This window comes from Triplophysa dalaica, chromosome 2 (genome assembly GCF_015846415.1).
Source record: "Triplophysa dalaica isolate WHDGS20190420 chromosome 2, ASM1584641v1, whole genome shotgun sequence".
Classification (NCBI taxonomy): Eukaryota; Metazoa; Chordata; class Actinopteri; order Cypriniformes; family Nemacheilidae; genus Triplophysa; species Triplophysa dalaica.
Window position 1 is genome coordinate 14,562,908 of NC_079543.1, and position 13,974 is coordinate 14,576,881.

At 41.9% G+C, this 13,974-nt stretch overlaps 2 protein-coding genes across 6 annotated transcripts in view; one reads left to right on the forward strand and one right to left on the reverse strand.

Annotated features, from left to right (window-relative positions):
* LOC130438694 (piggyBac transposable element-derived protein 4-like) overlaps positions 1-13,974 on the forward strand; it is a 198,625-nt gene that overhangs the window by 148,995 nt on the left and 35,656 nt on the right. The gene's annotated exons all lie outside the window — the stretch shown is intronic.
* The window catches only part of slc2a15b (solute carrier family 2 member 15b), a 64,175-nt gene that overhangs the window by 31,276 nt on the left and 18,925 nt on the right, over positions 1-13,974 (reverse strand). For both annotated transcript variants that reach the window (XM_056770849.1, XM_056770856.1), the window contains one exon: positions 13,753-13,885. In XM_056770849.1, coding sequence (XP_056626827.1) covers positions 13,753-13,885 — 133 coding nt within the window. The remainder of the gene's footprint in view (positions 1-13,752; positions 13,886-13,974) is intronic.

The window sequence follows — 13,974 nt, forward strand, 5'->3', positions numbered from 1 at the left end:
TTTGCTCAGCTTTCCAGAGAGACACAACAAAGGCTGTTGGGTGCTGTCAAACAGCCAGCTGCAGAGGTACAGGGAAACTAGGTCACCACTGTCTCAGGGCCTTGGAGGCAGTGGTTATGCATACGTCAGATGGCTTATATGTGAGGGCCCTCATTCTTAACACACAAACAGACGTAGATTTCCTAATTGATACTGGTGCAGAGTTAACTGTGATTCCATCAGGTTATCTTTCAAATGTTTTGATGACAACAGAAACCATTCATGTAACAGGTGCAACAGGGAAGGGAACATTTTTAACAAAAACACAGCCGATAACGTTTTTGTTTGGGGCCAAAGAAATCAATGCTGCAGTTTGGGTGGGTGAAGTCACTCAACCATTATTGGGGTTGGATGTGTTGATAACTCTAAATTCAAACTTTGAATTCAAGGAGGGCAAAGTAACCTGGAGTTTGAGAACATTGGTTAAAGCTGATTTACGATCCCATGCGATTTGGACAGATAATAAAACAGATTGTGGGTAACTTGTTATGGAACCTGTCACATTTACAGGGACAGTGCCCCCTTGCACTAAGCAGTATCCCCTCAACCCTGCTGCCATGAAGGGCATTATGCCAGTGATTGAACAACTTGAGGAGAAAGGCATTATTGTTAAGATCAACAGCCCAAGCAACAGTCCTGTGTGGCCTGTAAAGAAACCTGATGGTTCATGGAGACTCACAATTGACTACAGGGTAGCAAATCAGTACATTGATAAGATCACTCTTCTCGTAGCTGACCCAACCACTATATTCAGTTTGATTAAACCAGAACACAAATGGTTTTCAGTGATTGATATGGCTAATGGATTTTGGTCAGTGCCACTTGCTAAAGATGTGCAATCATGGTTTGCTTTTACAGTTCAGGGTCAGCAATTCACGTTTATTCGTCTTCCTCAAGGCCTCCATAATGCCCCGACTATTTACCATCAGGCTCTACATAGACACTTGAAAGAATTTGAGTCAACATCAGTTGTTATCCAGTTCATTGATGATGTGCTGGTCTGTTCAGAGAATGAAGCTGAACAAGAGAGAGATGTCAGGCGGCTGCTTGATTTTCTGCACAGCAAAGGTCACAGAGCGAATCTGAAAAAGGCTCAGCTATGTCAGAGTGAGGTAATCTATCTAGGGCAGAGTTTGTCTCAGGGTGAGAGGAAAATAACAACAAGCCGCTGCGAGGCTATTAAAAGACATCCTGTTCCCAAAACAATCAGAGAGTTAAGATCTTTCCTGGGTCTCTGTAACTACAATCGTATTTGGATTGAAAACTATGCAGAGAAAACACAACCTTTAAACAATTTGTTGAAAGGGAATCCCAGAGCACAGGACTTAGTTGACTGGCATCCTGATACTCACTTATGTTTTGAGAATTTGAAACAGACTTTGTGTGTAGCTCCAGCTTTGGGAATACCAGATCACAGGAAATCATTCACATTGCATGTTCATGAACAAAAAGGTTACATGACCTCCGTGTTAACTCAGGAATGGGGAGATCAGAATAAACCTATGGGGTATTATTCTCAGCAACTTGACACAGTAGCACTGGGGTGGGGGCCTTGCTTGCGAGCAGTTCAAGCAGTTCAAGCAGTTTATCTTGCTTTGTATTGTGTGACTCCTGTAGTGCTTGATCAAAAATTAACCATTCGTTGTCCACATTCTGTACATGCTTTGTTGTCTCTAGGCAGAGCTGCACGTGTGACACTTCCAAGGTGGATCAAATGGTCCACAGCACTAGAGCTACCGAACATTGTTATTGAAAAAGCTACACCTTCAAACCCAGCCACATTGCTTTCACCGTCTGAAGCAACTCCAGACGGTCATGACTGTGCAGAGATTGTACAAAATTTAAGCGAAGATGAACATTTAGACAATGTACCAATTCAAAATCCTGATCTGATTTTGTACACTGATGGGTCATCTTTTGTGGACAATGGGGAACGCAAGGAAGGTTGGGCAGTTACCACTGATTCAGAAATTTTGGCTTCTGGGGCCCTGTCACCAGGAACCTCAGCTCAGCAAGCTGAATTGATTGGCCTTACAAAAGCATGTGAATTGGCAACTGACAAAACAGTAAATATTTACTGTGATTCCCGCTACGTTTTTGGTGTGGTTCATGATTTCAGAGCAGGTTGGCAGCAAAGAGGTTTCCTCACCACTGCAGGTACGCCTATAAAGAATGGTGGAGTGGTGGAGAATCTTTTAAAGGCTCTTCAGCTTCCGCAAATGGTTGCGGTATTGAAGGTGAAAGCTCATACGAAGAGCGATTCGGTTGAAACAAAGGGAAATTCTCTTGCTGACCAGGCAGCCAAGGTTGCCGCCGCAAGAACGGCAGACATTCCTACTGCTCAAGCATGTCAATTGCAGGTCATTGAACATAACTCACAACTCAAAGACATAGCGGAGATGCAAAATCAGTGCTCCCGAGAAGAAAAATGGGAGTGGATGGAAAATTGTTGTAAATTGTCAGATGACAACATTTGGAGATGTCAAAACAGAACTGTAGCTACAAAAGCCTTGCTTCCTTATCTGGCCACACAGATACACAGTGTAGGACACATAGGGGTTTTTCAAATGTGTTCACGCTTTAACACAGTATGGTGGACAAGGGGATTCAGGAAACATGCAGAAGCTGTAGCTAAAGGATGCATGACATGTCAAAAACACAATTCGGCACCCCCGATTCCATCAGTTTCAAATCGAACACCTGCACCCTCTGGGCCGTTTCGTGAATTGCAATGCGATTTTATCACTCTTCCTAAATGTAAGGGTTATCAGGATGTCTTGGTGATAGTCGATAAGTTTTCTAGATGGGTGGAAGCTTTCCCCACTAAGAAAGGCACAGCTGCTTTTACCAGGTTCAGGAAGCTTGGAAAATGCCCCAAGAGGGGGGGCATAGTGTTGTGCCAGGGCAAATGGTCTATGTCAAGAAGCTGCAACATTCAGGCTTAGAACCAAGATGGGATGGTGTGACGGGTGCGTAGCTCACCTCACATGGTTAACTACCATAGTTTGAATTAGTTGTTTTGAAGTTTAATTCAATATGGTTTACTTTATTTAAATCCTCTTAATATAATAAACACAGGACAAGTTGACAGGTTAACAGTTTATTAAAGTTTTGAAGATATAGAAGGGTGCACACTAATATTCTTCTTTGCTGTTTAACTCTACCTGAGTCCTAGATTCCATGTGGCAGCAAACAAAGGGAGAGGCAGGGCTTCAGCCTCAACTTGTGCTTTTCCGGAGGAAATTGAACTGTACCATCATGATTCGATTCGGAGGGGGATTTTGTTATTTCATTTCATTTAGTTTCATTGTGTTTTGTTTGTTTGGAGTAGTTTTGTATTGTGCTTCAAGTAATTGATTGCATTATGTTAATTACGACACAGTGTACATTTTGTTGTAAATATTATTGTTAATTGGGGAAAGTGTTATTTGATGTTTACCTCTATTTTTGTTTGGTAGAAGCTAAAGGTATATAACAGTGGTGGAAAGATCAGAGGTTAGTCAGCTTTTGGTTCAGGCACAGTAACATCATGGTCTGCTGACATTAGTGGTTTTGTTTTCTTGTTATTTAACAGGGGAGAGTTATTTATTTTTCTAGGCCTGTTTAATTTGTATTAGTTCAGTCAACTTCCATCTTAAGTCTCTGACTTTATTTTTGGAAATTATTTACATTTTTCTGCCCTTGTATCTTTTTTTTTGGGAGAAATAAATTTTCTCATTCTGTTCACTACCTGTCCTGCCTGTTCTTGGCCACACCACTACAAATGGTGGCAGCGGTGGGATGTGCCAGTAAATGACAGTGCTAAGTAGTGGCAATATGGGGCCAAAGAAATTGGCACAGTTCAAGCAACGGGACGAAGCAGTATCGGTGGAGGAGCTGGAGGATGAGCCAACGGCAGCTGGAGGAGGTTCTCCGATGGCTGATGTTGCTGGACAACTGACCCTGCAGGACCTGGCAGAGATGTTTCGTAAAAATATGGAATTTCCGCAACGTCAGGAGGCCCAAATGGAGCGGGAGGCAGCTCGGCAGGAGCAACGCTGGAAAACAATGCAGCATCAATTTAACCTTCTTAGGGAGGAAGTGGATGTTCGCACTACCCCTGATCCTGGAGGCTTGATCGGACCTGATCTTCCTGCGGAGATGCCAGAGAAGGGGTCCAATGCCTCAGGGGGCCCTGCTCCGGATCCTGTTCGAGGTATGATTGAGCCTAAATTGCAGAAATTGCAAGATTCAGATGATATTGAACATTTTCTCACCACTTTTGAACGGATTGCTCTGGCCTGTAAGTGGGTGGAAAGTGAGTGGGCCCTTCGGTTAGTCCCCTTATTGACTGGTAAGGCTAGGAGTGCCTTTGTACACATGGACATTGAGGAGACGTTAGAGTATGACAAAGTAAAATCTGCCATATTAAGCAAGTATGCAATTAATCCTGAAACTTACCGTCAGCGATTCCGCTCATTGGAGATTGAGCCGGATGAAACTCCAAAAGAACTTTATGTGCGACTTCGGGAACTATATGGAAAATGGGTGCAACCCACGGGGAAGACTGTAGAGGCTGTGGGGGAAGTGATTATTTTAGAGCAGTATTTGAGAATGCTTACGCCAGACTTGCAGGTATGGGTAAGAGAACACAACCTTAGTACAGCTGCTCAGGCTGCTTCCTTGGCTGATGTTTTTGTAGCTGCTCGCTCTCATTCCCAGGCTTGGGGTACTGCTCAAAGGGGGAATAGGGAAAATAGGAGTGTGTCAACATTTGGTCGAGGTGAAGGTAAATTTTATCCCTCGCGTACGAAGCCTATAATTCCAGATAGTCAGTTCGCTAGGCCTCTACCTCAGTCTAGTCAAGTGCCCATTTGTTACTATTGTGGTCAGGAAGGGCATAAAAAGCCAATGTGTCCTAAGCTATCTGTTAAGATTTCCCACATATGTTCTGTACCAACAGGAAAGTTGACTCCACCTCAAAGTCTTACTGTTCCGGTAGAAGTGAATGGGGAGAAGGTGAATGCATTAATAGACACTGGTAGTATGCAGACGCTGGTGGAAAGTCAGTTGATTCCAAAGCACTCTAAACAGAAGGATGGTAATGTTGTCATTAGATGCGTTCATGGTGAGGAGAAGATTTACCCTACAGTGGAAATGCAGGTAGTGGTACAAGAGCAACCCTATTTGTTGAAAGTAGGAGTAGTAGAAAATTTGCCGTATCCAGTGATTTTAGGGCAAGATTTTCCTCCGCTGTTGAACCTTTTTCCTTCTCACTCCGCTTGTAGTATGGTGATGACACGAGCGCAGGTTATGCAGTCTGTGGATGAGTCTGAAACCTTGAAGAGTTTTCCATTCTTTGATGCTGAGCTGGAGGCTGGAGCAGTTAAAGTAAGGAAATCTCGAAGGCAGAGAAGGCAAGAGAAGCACAGATATGTGGCAGCTGACGGTCAGGAACAGGGTGGTAAGCTGGATGAATTGATTGGGTTTAAGATTCCCAGTAATATGGCTGAGTTGCAACAAACTGATCCAGTTTTGTCTTCACTGTATCAAGAAGCTATGTTGACAAGTCAGGAAGAAGCTGAGAAGTCTGTAGAAAGGAGAGTAGTAGAGAGGTTCGTTCTTCAAGAGGAGGTGATGTATCGACAACAGGGAGATGTTTTACAGATGGTAGTGCCTAAGGCAGTTCAAAATATAGTCCTGTCTTTGGGTCACTCCATTCCCTGGGCAGGTCACCTGGGTAGGCAGAAAACACTGTCTCGAATTAAGAGACATTTTTTTTTGGCCTGGCCTTAGAGCTGATGTTGGGAAATTCTGTAAAACCTGTCCAGAATGTCAGTTGACCTCTAATAGACTTCCATCTAAAGCTCCCCTTCATCCTCTTCCAGTTATTGGAGTCCCATTTGAACGACTTGCTATGGACATAGTTGGTCCAGTTGGAAAAAGTAGAGCAGGGCATAGGTTTATGCTAGTGGTGAGTGATTATGCTACGAAGTATCCAGAGGTGTTTCCTTTGAGGACTATTGGAGCCAAGCAAGTCGCTACCTGTTTGATTCAACTGTTTTCTCGGGTAGGATTTCCTAGAGAGATACTGACTGACTGTGGAACCAATTTCACCTCAAACCTCTTAAAGCAAGTCTACCAGCTATTGAACATCAAGGGTTTGAAATCCACACCGTTCCATCCTCAAACGGATGGATTAGTAGAGAGGTTTAATCAAACCCTTAAAAGTATGCTCCGTAAATTCATCAATGAGACAGGTTCAGATTGGAATCAATGGTTGCCCTATTTGCTTTTTGCATATCGTGAAGTACCCCAGGCCTCAACCGGGTTTTCACCCTTTGAATTGTTATATGGCCATGATGTGAGAGGACCACTATCACTGTTAAAAGAGACCTGGGCCGGTAAGAAGGGAGAGGGGGAAGAAATCGATGTTGCATCCTTTGTTGTGGCAATGCATGAAAAATTGCAAAGAATGACAAATTTGGCTCAAGAGCATATGGCAGAGGCTCAGCAGAAACAAAAATCCTGGTATGATAAGTCTGCAAGAACTCGTTCATTGGTTCCAGGTCAGCAAGTGCTTGTGATGTTGCCCACAGTGTCCAGTAAGCTGTTAGCCAAATGGCAAGGGCCCTTTAAAGTACTTCAGAAACTGGGACCTACAACTTATGAGATCTCAACCCCAGGACAAGCCCGTTCAAAGAGAATTCTGCATGTAAACCTTTTGAAAGAATGGTCACCTCGGAAGGAATGTCTGCTGATTCGGTCTGTGAAAGATGAAGAAGAGGTGGAAGAGCAGTATTTTCCTATTCAGAATTCTGCAGTGCTCAATTTAGATCATCTCTCTGAGTCCCAGCAACAGCAACTTCAGTCTCTATGTCATCCTGAATTGTTCCAGGAGAAGCCTGGTCGAACAAAGCTGGTAGAGCATGACATTGTCTTGAAAGAAGATGCAATTGCAAAGAGACTGAGTTATCGTGTACCTGAAAGACTACTCCCAGCTCTGAAAAAGGAATTGGACTTGATGATTTCTTTGGGGGTGATTGAACCTTCCAGAAGTGAATGGTGCAGTCCTGTGGTCTTAGTACCTAAAAAGGATGGAACTATAAGATTTTGCATTGACTTTCGATATTTGAATTCTATTTCAAAATTTGACTCGTACCCAATGCCTCGTATTGAGGAGTTGATTGAACGCCTGGGTAATGCAAAATATCTGAGCACTGTTGATCTATGTAAAGGTTACTGGCAAGTGCCTTTGAGTTCCAGATCCAAGGAATTGACCGCTTTCCGGACTCCTTGGGCCTACATCATTTTAAGACTATGCCCTTTGGCCTGCATGGGGCTCCGCCTACTTTCCAAAGACTGATGGATCAGGTATTGCATGGCTTGTCTGATTTTACCTCAGCCTACCTCGATGACGTTGTGATTTTTAGTGGAACGTGGGAAGAGCATCTGAAGCATCTTAAGGTGGTTTTAAGACGCATCCAAGAAGCGGGACTGACAATCAATCCTGGTAAATGTGCCCTGGCGAAGAAAGAGACTGAATACCTTGGCTATGTCCTGGGAAATGGGGTCATTCGGCCACAAGTGGGGAAGGTGCAAGCTATTAAGTCCTGGTCCCTACCTAAGACCAAGAAACAGGTGAGGTCTTTTCTCGGATTGGTCGGGTGGTATCGGCGATTTGTGCCCAATTTTTCTTCTAGAGCTGCTGCATTAACAGATCTGATTAAGAAGAATGGTCCAAACCAGATTCAGTGGACTGAGCAGGCCCAGAGAGCTTTCCTGGATATTCAAGGAACTCTACAGGAAAGCCCAGTGTTGCACAGTCCCAGGTTCGATCAACCATTTGTTTTACAGACGGATGCGTCAGGAGTTGGACTAGGAGCAGTGCTACTCCAGGGAGAAGTGGGAAACTATCACCCTGTGGCCTATATTAGCCGAAAACTGTTTCCTAGGGAAGTTCGCTATTCCACTATTGAGAAGGAATGCTTAGCAGTGAAGTGGGCCTTGGACTCTTTGAGATATTATCTCTTGGGCCGGCATTTCACTTTAGAGACTGACCATAGAGCACTCCAATGGCTGAACAACATGAAGGACACTAATGCCAGGATAACCCGCTGGTATTTGTCTCTGCAACCCTATCAGTTTACAGTTCTGCACAGGCCAGGAAGAGAGAACCTTACTGCTGACTTTCTTTCCCGCCATGTGAGCGAGGAACCGGAGGTGGGGGAGAGTGTGACGGGTGCGTAGCTCACCTCACATGGTTAACTACCATAGTTTGAATTAGTTGTTTTGAAGTTTAATTCAATATGGTTTACTTTATTTAAATCCTCTTAATATAATAAACACAGGACAAGTTGACAGGTTAACAGTTTATTAAAGTTTTGAAGATATAGAAGGGTGCACACTAATATTCTTCTTTGCTGTTTAACTCTACCTGAGTCCTAGATTCAATGTGGCAGCAAACAAAGGGAGAGGCGGGGCTTCAGCCTCAACTTGTGCTTTTCCGGAGGAAATTGAACTGTACCATCATGATTCGATTCGGAGGGGGATTTTGTTATTTCATTTCATTTAGTTTCATTGTGTTTTGTTTGTTTGGAGTAGTTTTGTATTGTGCTTCAAGTAATTGATTGCATTATGTTAATTACGACACAGTGTACATTTTGTTGTAAATATTATTGTTAATTGGGGAAAGTGTTATTTGATGTTTACCTCTATTTTTGTTTGGTAGAAGCTAAAGGTATATAACAGTGGTGGAAAGATCAGAGGTTAGTCAGCTTTTGGTTCAGGCACAGTAACATCATGGTCTGCTGACATTAGTGGTTTTGTTTTCTTGTTATTTAACAGGGGAGAGTTATTTATTTTTCTAGGCCTGTTTAATTTGTATTAGTTCAGTCAACTTCCATCTTAAGTCTCTGACTTTATTTTTGGAAATTATTTACATTTTTCTGCCCTTGTATCTTTTTTTTGGGGAAAAATAAATTTTCTCATTCTGTTCACTACCTGTCCTGCCTGTTCTTGGCCACACCACTACAGATGGTCCTTTTGTAGTCTTACTGGTTACATCTTCTGCAGTGAAATTATTAGGCAAGACTAAATGGACACACATTAGTCACTGTAAATTAGCTTTAGCTCATACTCCCAAAAATCGAAATGAGGCCGGCGAATCACTGTAGGATGGAGTCGTGAGAAGAACCTTGTCTTTTATTGACTTGGGGGCCACCCTCACGATGAACATAGGGGGAGGGTGATGGGTTATTAGCTTACACCAAACTACAGCTTAGTCGTTCGGTCTCACTCTATTTTCAACCTCGAGATCAGTACGCAGAGAGACCACATTATCAAGAGTTGGTAAATTCTGGTTATGTTTCTGCATTTCAAGAACAAAGGCAATTTGAACTACACAGACCACCGCTAGACACTCTGAGATTGCTGTCACATGACAATGCTATATTGGCTGTAGGTTTTACTTCAACTCAAGAGGACCAATGGGTACAACATCCTGAAATAAGACCAAGTTGGACTTTAACTGTGTACACTCAATACTTGTTTTGGCCTTTGATTAATCTACATACAGGGATTTTGAAATTTAAACCGCATAACTGTCATACACAATTTAAAGCAGAATCTAGATTGAAGCCAGGTCAATGGATGGTTTTTAATTATTACACTGAAGGATATGAACCAAATTAAAATGGCAGGGATTTTGTTCTTTGTGTTGGGTCTCCTACCAAGCATTAGTCCATATTCTGTCTATTATCCAGAGCTAGAAGTTCAGAATGATGTCAATTTAGCAATGACTTTGGCTAACGTCTATGCCAGAACTATAAATGCATCTGAATGCTGGGTGTGTCAATATTTTCCACAAGCTGCTACTGCATGGCAATTGCAAGCATATCCATTACTATTACCTGATCTGATCTCTATTGCTAAACAAGATGACATGGGCGAAATAGGTGAGATTTTGGCTAATTTAGTACAAAAAACACCTATTCCTAAATCCATGTGTTGTGCTCCAATTGGAGAAATAGTAGAAATACAGCCACTACAGGGGGGCCTCAATGGGTACACTTATACTATAGTTTTTGGAAATTCTAATTGTTCCAAATCACAAGGTAAAGCTGGTGCTAAATGCACAGTTGTTAGACCATTAACAACATCAAATTCTCACAGATGTGTCTTTAGGATGGTCGATTTTCCTTGGAATACTCACCTAGAGGTTACAAGCACTATGTGCTACAACAGAGGTTGTTCTTATCCACATTACAACTCTTGGCATTTGCCTAAATATGATAATACTGGCTCCAATAGCCAATTCGCACTCAATGTAAAATCTGAGGGCATTTCCTTCTGGTGTTTTGAAAGGAATGCAGGAAGTCAGTCTGACCCAAATCTGACATTTCAGGCGTCTAAATGTAATATGACATTTCTCACAAATTCAGCACTCATTGCTCCTAATGGCACACACTTTGTTTGTGGTAACAAAGCCTATCCGTTCCTTCCTAAGGGATGGAGAGGAAGGTGTTATTTGGCTTATGTTTTACCAGCAGTTCGAGTAGTGTCAGAAGATTATGTTAGACATCATTTAATCCTGACACGTACCATTCCTCGGAGTGACTGATCTACAAACTGAAGTACAGGCATTACAGGAAGCTTTTGAGAAAACAGCAAACAGTACTCTTCCGTCTATCACCAACATCTCTGTTGAAATGTATGCAATGAGAAAAGTTGTTCTACAAAATCGAATGGCTTTAGATATAATGTTAGCCTCTCAGGGAGGAACCTGTAAAATAATTGGTACTGAGTGTTGTTCTTACATTCCAGACAATTCTGAGGAAATAGTCCACAATCTAGCTCAAGTTCTACATGAACAGGTTGCTAAAATCAACAAAGATCATGGTATATTCTCATCTGAGTGGGATACATGGTTCGGATCAATATTAGGACCAATCTGGAATCATTTGAAAGCATTTGTAACAATTGTAGTGTCAGGGGTGTTAAGAATTCTTGCTCTTGTACATTACTTTAAAGTTGTTTATTTGTTTTGTCAAAAGTACAATGCTGGTCAGACGACAGCACATTGAGACTAGTCACATCCCCTTTTCTCATGCTAGTACGCGGTATGGAAGAGAAAATGACCTGTCCATTTAATGGGCATGGAGAAGGGAAAAGTATGGCCTGATCATCCAAACTTTTTGTTTTTGTTGCTGTTGCTGTTGGTTTGTCATGATTATGAGAGGTTGCTTGCTTTTAATCATTAAGATTTATAATCATACATAATCTAATTATTTCATATATGATTAAGAGGGGGGGATGATAGATCTGGATAGAAACATACATAGTTTCTTGTTTAATTCATTTTATTATTCTATTTAATTTATCACATTTATTACAATATTCATCATATGTATTCATTCATTTATTTTATTATTCACTTCTATTCATATTATTTGCTCCTTACTTTCCTGTTGTTTAACCTCATTGGGAGTTGTATTGTGTCTTATGCTGATATGAGTATCCATTGGTCTCCATCTCAAGGTCCATAATAATGTCATGAGACAATGTTTTGATACTGTAATCTTGAATGTTAAAAACACATATTGAATCTGTTTCTAGTCAGACGAAGTTTGGCAGAGCTTGAATGAGCATCAACACACAACTGAGATTATTCAATAAATCATTTGTCTGTCTATTTAACATCACTTCGTCTCCTGCCTGCTGTTCTTCCCTTCAGCTCTATATCTCCCTGTTGTTTGGGTTAAAGGATTGACTCACAACGGAGTTGATATCTCCAGGTGTAATTTGTTCCTGACAGAGAGAGATCTAGTGAAATTGGACTCAAAGTTTAGATCTATAAGATCTACAAGCCATATCTCATACTTGGATCTATCATAATACTGTTCCCTTTCTGTCGGTCTCTCGGCGTTGTGTCGAACCGACAGAATGGGGATTGATCTTGAGAATCTATCATCTCGGATTTTAGTTTTTAAAAGGCCAATGAAGTTGCTGAAGGGCATGGCATGTCAGTCTCCGCCCCATTCAAACGGGTATAAAAAGGAAGATGGCGTGCCCATTCATTCACCTCTCTGTTCTTTGGAGCTATATGCTGAGAGCATCTTATCTGATTGGACTTGAAAAACTACTGGATTCTACGACACACAACAGCTGTTTAGTCTGTTTAGTTTGGTTTTCTGTGTTCCTGTTTTGCATGTGTTCCCTCATTAGTTTCCCTAGTTGTTAATTGCCCCACACCTGTTTCTGTTCTCCTGTGTTACGCTCCCCTTGTGTATTTAAACCATGTGTTTTTCTGAGTTCTATGTCCGTTCTCTGTTGTGTTTGCTTCCTAGTTTATGCCTGTCAGTTCCCTTTCTGTCGGTCTCTAGACGTTGTGTCGAGAATGACAGATGGGGTTCGCCCTTGAGAACCAATCAACTCTGACTACTATAGAAAAGGCCAATGAAAATTGCAGAATGAAATTTGCATCCCAGACATGTAGGACTGGCATCCGGGGGGGCGAATGCCTGCGAAAGCACCATTCCACCCTCTAACAGGTTGGCTCAGTGTGCAACTTACCTTTTCTTCTTACACAAACACATGGCTAAGAAACTGGTACCTCACCAACCTCCCTTCTTACCCAGACACTGTACCCATCTTTCTCCAAGAAAGCTCTTGAACCCCCCGACCACCACACTGGAAGGTTACAGTTTCGCGAAAGCATCGAGCTGACACGCCCAGGCTTGTTAACGTCGCTTCGCTAGAGATTGTGAGGCGATACAGCGTTGTGGCGTTTTCCATAGGCAACCCCATCTGTCGTTCTCGACACAATGTCGAGAGACCGACAGAAAGGGAACGTCTTGGTTACGTATGTAACCTCAGTTCCCTGATGAAGGGAACAAGACGTTGTGTCCCTTATGCCAAAAACACGTATCGTATTCTGCTGCAGTCGTGAGAGGCTCTCAGGCTCTTCAGAACAAGAGGTAAATGAATGCTGCGTCTTCCTTTTATACCGGACATCCGGGGGCGGAGCCCGGCATGCAAATTTCATTCGCCAAATTTCATTGGCCTTTTCTATAGTAGTCAGAGTTGATTGGTTCACAAGGGCGAACCCCATCTGTCGTTCTCGACACAACGTCTTGTTCCCTCCATCAGGGAATTGAGGTTACATACGTAACCAAGACGTTTTCCTCAGTATTTTCATAGTTAGATCATTGTCTGCTCTCGTCCGTGGGGTTCCATAACACATGTATTCCAATTCGGCTTCCGCCTCTTTACAAAAACATATTTTATGTAAATAATTCTAACAGTGTATTTTAAATGAGTAAAGATAAAAAAAACTGACATTTAAAAATAGTAATAAAATAAAATGACACAACAAGGACATGTGATGTTAACGACGAGAAAAAAACAAGACCTTATTTATTTCGTTTAGTTAGTTTGTTATTTTATTCCAACCATAAATACTGATCTAATTACTTATCTACGTAAATGTTTATGTTTACAATAATATTTTGTAGTGCATACGTTGTAACTTAGTGGCTCTTTGCACAGCTGGTGCAACCCGCCCCTACTACAATAATTCCTCATCATAATATAATCAGAATTAATCCAGTTAATTGGGAGCTAGCCTTCAGAAAAAAAGAGTTTATAATTTATTGTATTCGTTTCTTCTGGGGACTTTTTTAAATTGAGTTGAACTTTTTCCTATAATTTGTGAGGAAATTCAAGGTCCTTTACCTTTGATAGTGGCATGAATGTTCCGCTTTTCTATCATCAGGTATCTCGGACTCTCAGGGAACCATGGCAACAACATGAGCTGGATGAATGTAGGCACCACAACAAGAGAGAGGAACAGAGGCCAGTGGTCTTCCTGTGTAATGACAGCAGATGACAAGTCAAAACAGACACACTTGACTAGGCTATGATGTAAAAAGTCTGAGAACAAATCTATTACAGATC